This window comes from Achroia grisella, unplaced genomic scaffold (genome assembly GCF_030625045.1).
Source record: "Achroia grisella isolate CSIRO2021 unplaced genomic scaffold, CSIRO_AGI_Agris_v1 utg558, whole genome shotgun sequence".
NCBI classification, from domain to species: domain Eukaryota; kingdom Metazoa; phylum Arthropoda; class Insecta; order Lepidoptera; family Pyralidae; genus Achroia; species Achroia grisella.
In genome coordinates, this window is record NW_026712938.1 from 707,820 (window position 1) to 721,344 (window position 13,525).

The 13,525-nt window shown below is 35.5% G+C and overlaps 4 protein-coding genes across 4 annotated transcripts; 2 read left to right on the forward strand and 2 right to left on the reverse strand.

Moving 5' to 3' along the window:
• Window positions 1–473: 473 nt before the first annotated feature.
• On the reverse strand, window positions 474–1,109 carry LOC131848527 (uncharacterized). The gene has a single exon (XM_059198425.1). It carries the CDS (start codon window positions 1,107–1,109, stop codon window positions 474–476), a length of 636 nt encoding a protein of 211 aa, XP_059054408.1.
• Window positions 1,109–1,900, reverse strand: LOC131848528 (uncharacterized). Its single transcript, XM_059198426.1, has one exon. The coding sequence runs from the start codon at window positions 1,898–1,900 to the stop codon at window positions 1,109–1,111; it is 792 nt and encodes a 263-aa protein (XP_059054409.1).
• Window positions 1,901–3,517: 1,617 nt separating this feature from the next.
• Window positions 3,518–7,745, forward strand: LOC131848458 (uncharacterized). Its single transcript, XM_059198331.1, has 3 exons — window positions 3,518–3,616; window positions 5,268–5,373; window positions 5,494–7,745. Exons 1-3 carry the CDS (start codon window positions 3,563–3,565, stop codon window positions 7,413–7,415), a joined length of 2,082 nt encoding a protein of 693 aa, XP_059054314.1. The 5' UTR covers window positions 3,518–3,562; the 3' UTR covers window positions 7,416–7,745.
• Window positions 7,746–8,812: 1,067 nt separating this feature from the next.
• Window positions 8,813–13,122, forward strand: LOC131848468 (uncharacterized). The gene is made up of 3 exons (XM_059198344.1): window positions 8,813–9,003; window positions 11,248–11,436; window positions 12,961–13,122. The coding sequence occupies exons 2-3, from the start codon at window positions 11,254–11,256 to the stop codon at window positions 13,120–13,122; spliced, it is 345 nt and encodes a 114-aa protein (XP_059054327.1). The 5' UTR covers window positions 8,813–9,003; window positions 11,248–11,253.
• Window positions 13,123–13,525: the final 403 nt, after the last annotated feature.

The window sequence follows — 13,525 nt, forward strand, 5'->3', positions numbered from 1 at the left end:
ACTTCAGATTGACCAAAGTTGCATTTTGCAATATCAATAATGATACCGTAATCCTTCAGTCTACGGAATAGTATGCACAGATGCTCTTCATGGAGGTCTTCATTCTTCGAAAACACTAGAAAATCGGCAATGTATAGATAGACAAAATCTAGCCCTCGTGTAATTTCATCCACAAAACGCTGAAAAGTTTGACCTGCATTTCCTAATCCGAAGGTCATGGCAGGAAATTCATATAATCCGAATGGTGTTGTGATGGCAGTCTTATGAATATCGCCTGGATTAACTGGAATCTGATGGAAGACTTTAACAAGATTAATTGTTGAGAATACTGTACAGCCTGATATACTGTGTGTGAAATCATGGACATGTCTGACAGGATATCTATCAGGTATGGTGAGAGCATTCAGCATTCGATAATCTCCACAAGGTCGCCATCCATTATCTTTCTTTATGGTGAGATGTAGTGGCGAAGCTCAGGAGCTTTCTGAAGGTCGTGTAATACCCAATTTCAGCATATTCTCAAATTCTGTGTTTGCTATTTTTAATTTGTCTGGCGCGAGGCGGCGTGGTGTGCAGGATATAAGTGGTCCTGGTGTGGTCCTGATAAAATGAACAGTACGGTGCTTAACTTCAGCTTGTCTTCCAGATGGTTGTGTGATTTCAGGAAAATCTTTCAGGATTTGGTCGTACCGTGAGTCACCGTTTGGTATCTTGATAGAAGAAATGGCAGTTGATGAGTGAGCAGGAGAACAAACGATAGATTTCGTTGTATTGTCCAGCAAACGTTGGTTACCTATGTCTACAAGAAGGCCATAGAACTTCAAGAAATCAGTTCCTATAATTGTTTTAGTGACATCACCAACGATGAAACGCCATGGGAAATCGCGACGTAAATCAATATCCAAATCTAGATGAGTATATCTGAATGTGTTAATTGTTGTACCGTTTGCAGCAGATAATTCAAAATCTGATTTAGGACGACGCTCATGTAGTCCTCGCCGTGGGAAGACACAAATGTCGCTACCTGTATCGACAATAAATTGCATCTTCGACCGACGATCTACAACAAACAGGCGACCATACGTATTGGGACGATCGTACGTCGCCATTATAGACCGCTCTCTGCATTTCCCGCATGATATTTACATGGTTTTACACAACGCTTCGCTTTTGATCCAAACTTTGCGTGGTACCAACAGGTCGGGAATTTTCTATAGTTGGACTCTGATCGCGTTTTCGAGTGACTGCGAATTCGTTGACGAGACGGGGAACGAGACTGACGATCTAGAAGCATCTTCATCTGTCTTCGAAACTCAGCTATCTCGTTAGCCATGGTGTCTAGCGATGATCCTGGCACTGAAGCTGCTGATACTTGCGGTGTGGCTGGAGTGATATCCTGGATGCGGTCTGCCAGGTCTGAAAGTATCTCTAGTGACGCTGTGGGTTGAGCGGCTATCACCGTTTGTACGCTGTGTGGTAGTCTGCTTGTCCAGATAGTCTTGATGAAGTCTTCTGGAACGTTGGGTCCTGTGAGACTTTGTAAATGTCTCAAAAATTGAGATGGGCGGCGGTCTCCTATTTCCTCATGCATGAGAAGTTGTATTACTTGTTTTTCACGCGAGGCGTTTAGACGTTTGATAAGCTCTGTTTTTAATTTATAATATTTTTCAGTGGAAGGTGGAGAGATTATAATATCTTTGACTTCTTTCGAAAATTGATGATCCAGTTGTCCAATAACGTAATTAAATTTTGTTATATCCGATGTAATATTTGAAACTGCGAATTGTCCCTCGACTTGTGCGAACCATATTTCTGGCTCTTCCGGCCAGAAAGGAGGAACGCGTATTCCGACTTTGAACAGTTCAGTTGGTTCGGTAGCTATTGTATTTTCCAAAGACATGATGTTAATATATATCAGTAAAATTGTGTTTTATATGTAATTTTGTTCTTTAAAAATATGAATTATATATACTTACGGTTCTGTCCAAGAGTTATGGGCTTAATCTGGATTATATTTATGTATATGTGACGAATTAACTATTATCGCGCGGCAACACCGTTGCCTAGTTACTACAGAAGAATAGAATAACAAGTTTGTCATTCGAGACCGAATCACCTTCTTGTATATATATATATCAATTGTAAATATTTTGTTAATATACATAATGTAAATAGCAATCACTGGATCTATCACTTCATCTCCTTTCCTGCTGCTTCTACATGAACACAAGAACACATAATCATAAATAATAGCGGCCCCATCTTACACGCTAAATATATTTAAATAAAACTATAAAGCAAACGTTTATCTAATTTAATTTTATATGAGATAAGAAAGTGACATATTTAAGTTGCGCGCGCAGCTTCTCATGCGCGCTGCCTATACAATATATTTGTGGCGAATCTACGGACAGCGTGTGTCATCCCTGTTGCCTGGCGACACAAGAGGGAGAAAAATAACAATCCTGTCATAGCGGACCGAATCACTTCTTTTCTTATATAATTTCCATTTATATTATTATTATCATTCACTACTGTAAATAATATAAGAATACACATATATATACAAAGCCACGACTGGTCTCATTCTATCATCGCTTTTCCTGCTGCTGCCTATAATAGATGAACACTGGATATATAAGTAATAGCGGTAACAATCTACCTGCTAAATATATATGTACGTATACAACCATATATGTTCTGCAATCCTTGCGTATGCTTAATTTGTGTGCAGACCTGACTAATAAAATCAAGGAGTCGCAATTGTCGAGGTGTATCACTGTCACGCGCAGCTTTTTTATGTATGGAGTACACGAGTGGCTTGTGATCTCGTTTTTTTTAAATATGCATAAAATATGTTAAGGCGCATTCTTGTAACGCACTATTTTTATGATATGAGGACACGTAGATACTGAATTGCAGTATGTATTTGTAATGTCCGATTGTTTGAATCGAAGCTTCTATACAAGTGACCATAGATCCATGAGCATTTTGATTGGTCACTTTAACAATAAGTTTTCGACCGCTGACGTTGACTGATAGCTTGTGATGGCTTAAAAAGTCGGCGTTAAGCATAAGGTCTACATAATTTTTATGTAGACCTTATGCTTGACGTCGATTAAGCAATAATATTTAGATTCGTGCCTTCGTATCTCACTACCGTTAGCAGCATAAAATTTGTAGATTTCGCATTTGTAGGTTTTTTAATCGCAGGTAAAATAGATGCTGGTCCTTGTGTCCACCAATAACGTACACCACTGTGTAAGTCGGTCAGGCACATGCGGTGGAAAGGATGCACCTTTTTTGTTGTCGCCGGATTTCGCCCTCTTGAGAAACATTGTGTATAACGTGTGGACCGTTGCAACTACATAATTTTCATATATAATTTTGAATATTCCTCTTGATTCATAGAGATTTCATTAGATGCGATGCCGCTGGATACGTGGAGTTTGATTCGTCATTTTGGAGACGGGAGCTGACACTCTCTTGATGCAATTGATCTCATGATTGTCGTCGGCGGCGGAAGCTGAATCTTGATCACGTCGGTATCTTGATCTCGCCGATGTCTTCATCTCGTCGGTGTATTCATCACGTCGGGGTCACCAATTGTAGAGCGGTGGTTATTCTCATCACTGTAGCGTTATATATGTTGTGATGAGGTAGAATATTTTACCGGTATACTCACTAGTATACCGGTAAAAAATTCTACCTACAAATCTACCAAATATAATGGGTAAGACAAAGAGGTATATGTCAGGTATATTAATTAAATTGTATATAATAATATATAGCATGTTGCAATGTAAATATATATATATGACCTACATGGGCGGCGGAAACGGGAGCGGGAGTAGGCCGGCGATTATTTAGTTTTTGCCCCATCTCGAATAAAGTGACGATCTAGGGTTGCTAATATATATATCTCTTCTAGGCAATGTAATGGGCGATATTCGAATTGTAACAACAAAAGAGCTATAAATACACCAAACACAAGTTTGGGCTGTTATTTGTGGAGTATTTTTAATGGTAGATAATGGAATGATGCACTTGCATGCACTAACGCGGGGTAACAGTAGAGCCTGGAATAATATTCATGAAGTCAGAGTAGTTAGCTCGTTATGGCGAATTCACTGGGAATTATCCACGATGATTTTCTGGTGAATTCGGACGGGAGGCATTGAACTGAAGACCTGACATAGCTATTTGCTAGAATGGGGCCACTTCTCCCTATTATTAAAAATTCACACCTACCCCGTTGGAACAGTTTTTCCATATATCACCTGATTGGAGGGTATATAAGTCATGTGGATTAATCACAGCTTTGTCAGTAAAGTAGTTGTTAGGTCGACCTCTACGCGGTACACCTTGGAAACTGGATTGGATAGTTTATGATGAATTAATTGTCTATGTCTGTTTTATACAAATAGTCTAAATTAAATTTGTTAGTCATATAGGGAACGCTAATGTAAAATAGATTAAATGTACAAACTACTTGTGTATAGTCTACAATTCTACATATACCTATACCTAGTTCTATGATGTCCGGATTTACATTTATGTTTGGGAACGATTGTGTTTGCTGCCGTAGATGTTATTAGGTACCAATTTATAAAATAATTTTTAATATAAGTATTCGTAACGGTCTTATTGAGCTATTGTGTTGATTTGAATTATTATATGTTTAAATTGTTTATTAAAACATACCCACGTTACTATATTATAGTATACAAAGTTTATTATAGTTACCAAAGCAAAATATCATTTACCTAATATATTTACACGCGTGGCCTAGTTTAGCTGTTAACAGACAAAACGACTCTAGCATTTGTCTCTTCTAGAATTTCTATGATGGAAACCTTTATAAAAAGTGACTGTCACCAGCTATGTCGAAGTAGCTACCAATGGGCCAATTGGTCTAAGTGGTGACCCCACAGTCGACCGCCGGATGGAGTAAGCGGACATTGTCCAGCAAGATACGCTTGAGTGGTGTGCGCGGTCTGTTGCACCGATCTTTCACCTGCGCAATATTGACGCCTATAAAACCTTGTCATTGCAATTTTGTGACGTTACTTTCATCCCACCTCAAACGTGAAATACAACTCAACACTGTGCGGAGTTGCGGGCTCTTAGAGATTATATTTGGGTTTATACCCATACTGAAAAATGTTTAGATTCAGATGTCTGGTACGATTTAGTGACATAGTGTTATTAATTAAACGGAATTAACATAGCAATAAGATTCAGATGTAATTTCATTCCTGTTCCAGTTATTATTGTGGGCGATATGTGAAGGTGTACTTTCAAGCGATCAAGAAGAAAAGGGATTCGTTCAGCCTTTGGATTTTGGTTCATTATTTGAATCCAGCGATTCCGGTGCGTACTTATGTTAATGTTTAGATTTATTGTAATTTATATAATTCTTGCGGAATCTATTGCTATATTTGTACAGCCAATTGTCACACATGAAATCGTCATATAATTTATCATTTTCAGGCATCGCATCGCTGGCATCGCAACCTATTGCAGCGGCGATACTTAATGTAGATAAGAGCAAATATCCACAATTATTCGATACTGTAGTCAGTAGTTCTATTGATTCATTACAAACTCGCCTCTCTCCAGCAGAAAGCGCTTTTTCAGCTGAACATTTCGGTTTCGATCCTATTGCTAGTAAAAGTTTTCATCCACAAGTGAAGTCAGCTAAATTAGTTGAAAATTCTAAACAAATCCAACAACCACAACATTTAGTGCCTATTGGGCAACAGCTCGGTCCCTTACGATATGACATTAGAACTGTGCATGATGCAGATTATAAGGTATACAAACCTGAAGAAAAAGAACAGGGTGAAGACATTTTAGCAGCATTGAAGAACAACCCTTCTGTTGCAGCATATTTTCAACCCTCGGTTACGAACGTTGAAGTCTCTCATCCTTTAAATTATCGTAAGGAAGAATTGGTAGATAATTCTGAAAATGATAAAAACTACAAGCTAAATGCTTATATTGCAGGACCCGCACGTATACGACGGTACACAGGTGGAAGGCAGAGAGAAAATTTAAGAAAGAGCAGTGAGGAGGATGATGATCCATACGATTATAAAGCGGAATATATTTCAAAACCCAAAGCTTTTGATAGTGAACTTTATAGCAGCGCTTATAAAGAAGAAAAAAACCCTAAAAAAGATTATGAATACCCATACGATTACGACTCTGGATATGACCATAAAGAATACGAGAGAATAAAGGAATTATCTGAACAACAAGCTGCAGAAATAAAAAGAAATCCTGGTAACTGTAAGGAAGTTAAGAAAGATGACATGACTTGTATGATTTGTAAAGATCCCAAAACAGGAGGAAATTATGAATCTTGTTCTTATGTGGCGGAACCTAAAAATAATAAATATGCATATTCAAAAGAAAAAAAGTTTGACAGCAATGATGAACCTGATGAACCAGAGAGTGATCAAAAACAGGAGCAGCCATCAAAATCTGCAAAATATGAAGTAGCTAAAGACAGTCAAGAGGATTCTGGCGCGGAATCTGGAAAACCTTATAGTCATTATAAAAGTGGAAACAAAGATGACGATAATTCTAATGACAACTATAAAGCTTATTATGTACATACGTCTAAACCAAAGCCAAGTGAAGCATTGCGAGCGGCAAGCGAAAAGGAAAGTTCTGAGGAAAGTACTGATTCATTAGCTAAACCTTATAATTATAAGAAGGCCTTACCTGGATTCTACTCTGACAACGAACCTAAGAAAGACGTAGAACATGTATTAGCTGAATTTAAAAAAAAAGATAGGTCAGCTTGCAAAAAAGTACAAAAGAATGGAATGACATGCTTTCAGTGTCTGGACAAAACTGGTTTAAAACACGAGGAATGTATGTTTGTGTCTGAATCTGCTCCAAAGCGGAGCCACCTTGCTTATCAGGAACTTAAAGAATTTACATCAAAACCTGCCACTATTGACGGAGGTAACGAAGGTGCTGAGAGCCAAACAGTTACTACAAGTGCACCGCCAGCACAACCGAAATCGGCTGCCTACGTTGTAGCAAATACTGGTTACGGTAAGAAGTTAAAACGAAAGAAAACTCCTCAGGCCATCATAACTGCTGCAGCAACAAACCCTGTGGCAAGTTCAGCTACTCATACTTTACCATCCAAACAACCGATAACGGCAACGCAACGACAAAAGAGAAGCGTGGTATCAGAAGGAGAGGCTAGAGCTCAAATTGTTGACGAAACTAACATAGCGGCACCTGAAGAGTTCGCAGGAGCTAGCTCTAAGGGTGCTTTCTGGGCCGAAACTATGCCTAGATATAGTGCAGCTTTAGGTGTGACTTTACCTGAGTACATGTTGTCAAGGTCAGAACACGAAGCTTCATTTGACGAACTAATCGCTGGTGTGTAGTGATTAAGACTACTTATCTTGCTTTCAGTACAATATTAATAGAGCGTATCGATTGTAAAAACCACTTAAATAAAATCGAAACAGAAGGTACGGGTAACAGATATTTGTTACGTAATTAACTAAGATTTCACAGACAGACGTGCTGCTAATCAGCATGAAGTTACAAAACAAATCTGAAAGAACTGGAACGAAAAAAATAAGTAGAAAGTTATTTACATTATGTTATGGTTGTTGACTGTAATACAACAGGCGACATTATGTGATATTGATGCAATATAAATACTTAATTATGTTGTTGAATATTTGACTGTGAATTATTATTTGATATTTGTTAACTAGTTTTAGATTCAATATTAAATTGGATATTTTATGAGCCATAGTTTTTATTTAACACAGTTTTTAATAAATTCTTTCTTTTCTCCTCTACCCAAAGGTTGTCTGGAAGAAATTGCTTTAGCGATAAGACCGCCTTTTGTACCTGCCTACCTTTCTGTATATTATGAATATTGTTTTTTTTTGTATTGTTTTTAAGGTGCAATAAAGAGTTATAAATAAAAATAAATAAAAAAAATAAATTTAAGGAGTTGAATAATTATGACGTTTTTTAGATATCTGTCGGAAAGTTGGTCCGATTCCGCTACGGCTATACACTGTTACTACACCACCACCACAACTTAGCCCATAGTGATGAATTCACTTCACAGTGAACTGTAATGTAGTGGTTTTGTACAAGTAATGTTGTGTCCTATAAATATTATTGGAATGAAAAGTAAGCCGGCAGATAATAATAACTGTTGCCTATAAACCCGAACAGTGCTAATATATAACAGATCACACTACGGTGCCCTTTAGACAGCATACAATAATTTTACTTATTTCCCTAAATAATAAAGTATTAATTAATTAAATAAAGAATTATTATTATTAATAAATTTAAGTGTGATAGAATTGTATTTGTGAATTTATATGTATATCTATCACTGATTGACTGAACCCCTATAAGTAAAAGTAAATCCAATGTGTTAATATAGGATATGATCTACTTGCGTGCTCTATTTATTTCCATATTTCCAGAAGTTGTTTCCTAAAAAATTAACGATCATCTATATATGGTCATAAAACTTTGAAGTTTATATTATTAGTATACAACTGCGTCTAATTTATTTCTGTTAATCCCTAAGTACTGAACTGATATGAATAGGTCATGTAAGATAAATACATTGTATCATATAAATAAATAAGTGCCTGTGACGCTGCTCAACATCATCAAATCACAATAGTTGGCATAGCATACGGTCAGTGTCCTACATGTCGATACTGTTTCTAATGTACCTATTTTTACTGGGATTTGTCCAAGATACTGGCATGTCAGGAAGGAGCGTATTGCGTATCGTAGACTGAGAAAGTAATTAATTTCAGTCGTATTCAGCACATACAATGGTACGCTGTGCTGTGATTATAAATAAATCTGTATGAAATTGGTGGCCAGTAACAAATAGGTAGTGATATTAAACGGTTATCTGTTTAGTTCGCGATCGTGTTTGAAGGTTCTAGGGACTTCTTTAGTCTCTTTATTTGTCTATTAAAGGTATGTAAAGTGTCCTTTTTTGCGAAGACTTCTTAAGCTTGAGCGTTTATTATTTACTAAGTATATTGTTATCTAAAATAGATACCTACAAAGATTTCCGTTGATTACTGTTTCAGTGATTTTGTGCTTTCGAATACAACTTTAATATTATTATTCTAAAAAGAAAATGATAAAAATAATTTACGATAACAAGAACTGAGGTAGGTATATATTTGTACTTTCAACTGATCACACGTCTTCGAAAAATAATTTCTTGTTTCTTTGCCAAGTTGCTAATCGCCATTCATATGAAACTACCTAGGCAAATAAAAAAAACAATACATGTATCTACGTATAATGTAAAATAGTAATGGACCTATAATAAAGTTTGAGATTTTAAGTAATAAGGATTACTAGCCTCATTCATTAGTTGTGTTTTCTAATGGGACCCACCCGGTAGAGGTAGACCGACCAGACTTGCAATGTCTTGTCTTGTCTCCATGGTAACAAATTCCTGGTGAATTAGTTACGAAGGGCTGATTCTTCCCGGCATTATTCTGTTAATATCTTCTACTATTCACCCACCAGTGGTGAAAAGCTTTAAATATTTATTCCGCCGAACCCACATACTCGTACTGATATCCTCTAGGATATTATTGTGACAGGAAAGTAGCTTAGTGACATGTAACAATTGTAGAGGATGTTATGAATTTTACTGAGATAGTATATGTATGAGCAAGATCTCCATCGACAAGAGCACTGTTCTTAAATTATGAAGGAATGAGATTTTCTTAAAAAAGCTGAAACCTTAGTTCTCAGTAATGTCAACGCAATCCATGTATAAGTATTACCATGGTTAATAGGTGATACATGATTTACATGGTGCTTGCACGCTTTCCGTCACAATTACGTATAATTACAATAAATTAATGCGTGTTCTTATATAGGTACGCATAGTTATTTGATTATTTTTTTGTATTGTTTAAGTTGATTTGTTTGAAGTATAATGAAAAAGAGTACCGTTTAATGGTTCTATGCTCCTACTTGGTTAACTTTGCTAGGGGATACAAAATTAAAAAACATTGAATAATAGAAATATAGCAAAAACAATTATTGTTTTTAACATTTAAAGATTGAGAAAGGTGAACTGGGAGGAAGGAGATTTTCATTAGAGAATAGTTTAAGCAAAGATAATGTATTGGGCTACAGGCCTTGGAGCCAGAAAGAGGATGTACAAATATTCAGGAGCAAAGTTGCACATGACAATGGGTATAAGATTGTCCCAAAAGTGGACAATACACCGAAAGCAAGACAAAACTGCTTTATTTTAGAAGTAATCTAGCAAGTTGGTTGACAACCTTTGTTTGTATCGGTCTGGGTGTATTCTATGTATAATACGTATTTATTTACGAAAAAAAAATCTATGTATTTGTATCAGTTATCTAGTACCTATAACATAAGCTTTAGCCAGCCAGCCAAGCCAGTTTAAATTGGGACTAGATAGCGCTGTATGAATTGTTTTGAGATTATTATTGTTATTATTAAGTATTACACCATTATGAAATCTTTATTAAATAAGCAAGCTTTTGAAACAAACTTAGTTCATTTTTAGTACAGCGGTTAGTTGGGTTAAATATTTTATTTAAATTTTTGTTTTGGAAAAATATCAAGAATTTTTATTCTGAATTACATAAGATAGATGACCTTAGATTTACAACTACAATTCATAGAAACATTAATAAAAAAAATAACATCAAGTAAAAGATATAATTTGTAGCAAAAAGGTTGAAATAATCACAGGCTGTTGATTTTTATCTTTTCTTATAGGCCTAACGTAACCATATTATTTTGTTATTCTAATAGCTGTAATTACTTGCTCTATTTTGCTGCATTCGGTTTATCGTCGACTTGGGACAGCCTGTATATAACAAAATACGTAATGACAAATTTACGACTAAGTACGGTAAAGTAGAAAGATCGCAAAAGAAAGAATTCTCGAAATGTAATCCTATATAGAATCGTTTGGTCAGTATCGTAAAAATAGGCTAATATCTCTTATGAGCAGATCCTCTTATATTACAGGATATAAGGCCCAGCAGAGAAACAATGATGGATTATTATGAAAATCATAATTATGTATATTATACACAATTTAATGTATAGGAATTTATGAACAAAAATTATGTTCTTAAATTCCTATACCTACCACACTAGTATACCGATATGCTCAAGTGTTATAATAAAATTAATATTTAATACATGTAGACAACGATGAGTAAGCAGGCTATCGAATTTGAAGATGAAGAGTATGTAGATGTGCGAAGTCTCCCACTAAAACCGCCGCAGCCTGCACTCCTACCTGAACGGCCGTTGCGCCGTCCCTGGCATCCAGTTATGTGGGACGATTCAATAGCTGGGAAACCTGCTACAACGGACCAGTTGCAAACAGAGCAGGTTGGTAACAAGTATTTTACTCACCACATCGATTTTACAATGAATTCTCAACCTCTGTTTTAACGTAATATGACATCAAATAATGTCGAAAATGTTTGACTCAGTCAGACAAACATATTTGAGATAGGACTCGACCCGCAAGTACGTATAGTGTAAGTTTTAAAGGGTACTACTTAAAACTTAGGTCGCTACAATAAGTATATACAAAATAATTGCTTATTAGTCTAAATTGGTTCCACGATATCTCCTACTTGTTTGTCACCTCAAATTTCATTTGTATCCGCTACTGTAAAGTCCGTATATCTTTCAAATAAGATTTCATAAAACAGATAATTTTACGGTAAAAAAATTCAAATGCAACAAAGCGGTTCGGAGTTTTACAATTCACATACAATTAGAGCAATGACAGACTTGATTAGATTCTAGAGTTACGTTATTAATGTCATATGAATAAGGATAATATTATTTAATCATGATATGCTGTTTTTGTAGCCATTATACTCATAGTGCGTAGTCATTTATTTTGGACTAGTTCCAATAATACATAAACAATAACTATTTCCAGTAGCCGGTCTTGCCTTGACTTTTTATCTAAATACAAGAACGTCATCAGTACAGATTTATTTTAACTTATCCTCCCCATATATATTTTTTATGTCACCGAATATATAACTAAACAAATAGTCAATAATGAAGGAAGACAGCTACTTCAGCATTTTAATGCATTGACGTCATACAGAGTTAGTAGTAACCGAGAAAATGTTTGATTCATTTTCATCTTTATAATAGTAGTAACGTCACTGTTACTATCAAAAGATTCTAGTCGGAAGTAGGTGGCTTCTGTCACACCATTACTTGTCATTATTTTGATCAATGCGTTAATATGTAAATTTTATGCACATGAACCTGTTGAATATACGGAGCTGGCCCACTGCATTCGTGCATAACAGTAGTGCGAAGGCAAGTTTCTTTTAAAATGTAGTACCTGCTTAGGTATGACAAAACAGTATGTAATGTCAAATTAGTTCACTCTAATCTTAGATTTTTATATTTTTATTATAATTTAAAAATAGAAAAACTTTATTTTAACCATACTCTCACAAATAAAAGAATATTTATAGCTCTATGGAAATTAAGAAATATACATTATTATTTATCATATATACTATTTTTGTACCTAAAATAGAGTGAGGAGTGTGATGAGGATAAAATGGAGTGAAAACTAAAAAACCGGCATAAATGAATGAATTCTTGAGGAAAAGTACAGCAAATATTGCTCATTACGTGAAAGGAAAAAAATAAAATGACAAAGTGAAATTATGAGTCTTTCTTAAATATTAAAAAAAAAAAAACAGCGACTTGTGAAAAAGTATAACTACTTCTCATGGGGCGGCCTGTATCTAGTTTCCACAGACTTCTTGCATTTATTATCTTTCTATTATAAAATCAAACTACAGTAAGAATTGAAACCACCGGAGGGATATAGTTGATTTGACATTGTATGACATATGTGACTTGTTTCAGCAACAAATCGTATCGCATGAATATCCACACAAGCAGCGCATCCGCAACCTTCGCAGGCTCATAGCTGAGGGCAAAGTGAACCCTACTTCAGAGACGCTGATATTTTTCCTGTGCAATAAGTTTGCTGTTTCAGAAGAACGGCAGAATAAAGTATCTGTTTGATTTATTATGTTAAAATGTTTGGAATTAATAGAATGTTTTGTTTGTTTGGTCCGGTAAAATTCTCGCAAAATGAAGTGATATGAACAGGGTTGTAAATACAAAAAATAATTTTGTAAAAATCTAGCCTTTTAACTTTAATGTTTTCTTATCATAAGAAATGCAGTTTATTGCAGTACCCTCAAATATTAACATAATCTTTTAACTAATTATAATATTACATGATTTATTAACTTCGAATGTACAAAAGTCACGAGTAACTTCAACATGATAGTGCTCTATTCCGCGCGACAAAAGCTACTGCTTTTAAAGTCTCAAATATACGGTCATTCGGAACGAAGTGCGTCAGACTGTACCTTCACAGATTTAATGGGCCGATAATGAGAGCGCCTCTCGAAAAATTCAA

Bases quoted from the DNA above. Each gene is read 5' to 3' on its own strand.
- LOC131848468 (XM_059198344.1), top strand. From the start codon at position 11,254: ATGAGTAAGCAGGCTATCGAATTTGAAGATGAAGAGTATGTAGATGTG. The intron at 11,437-12,960 runs GTTGGTAACAAG...GACTTGTTTCAG, and splicing joins ACCAGTTGCAAACAGAGCAG to CAACAAATCGTATCGCATGA.
- LOC131848458 (XM_059198331.1), top strand. From the start codon at position 3,563: ATGTCTTCATCTCGTCGGTGTATTCATCACGTCGGGGTCACCAATTGT. The intron at 3,617-5,267 runs GTGGTTATTCTC...TTCCTGTTCCAG, and splicing joins GGGTCACCAATTGTAGAGCG to TTATTATTGTGGGCGATATG. The intron at 5,374-5,493 runs GTGCGTACTTAT...TATCATTTTCAG, and splicing joins ATTTGAATCCAGCGATTCCG to GCATCGCATCGCTGGCATCG.
- LOC131848527 (XM_059198425.1), bottom strand. From the start codon at position 1,109: ATGGCGACGTACGATCGTCCCAATACGTATGGTCGCCTGTTTGTTGTA.
- LOC131848528 (XM_059198426.1), bottom strand. From the start codon at position 1,900: ATGTCTTTGGAAAATACAATAGCTACCGAACCAACTGAACTGTTCAAA.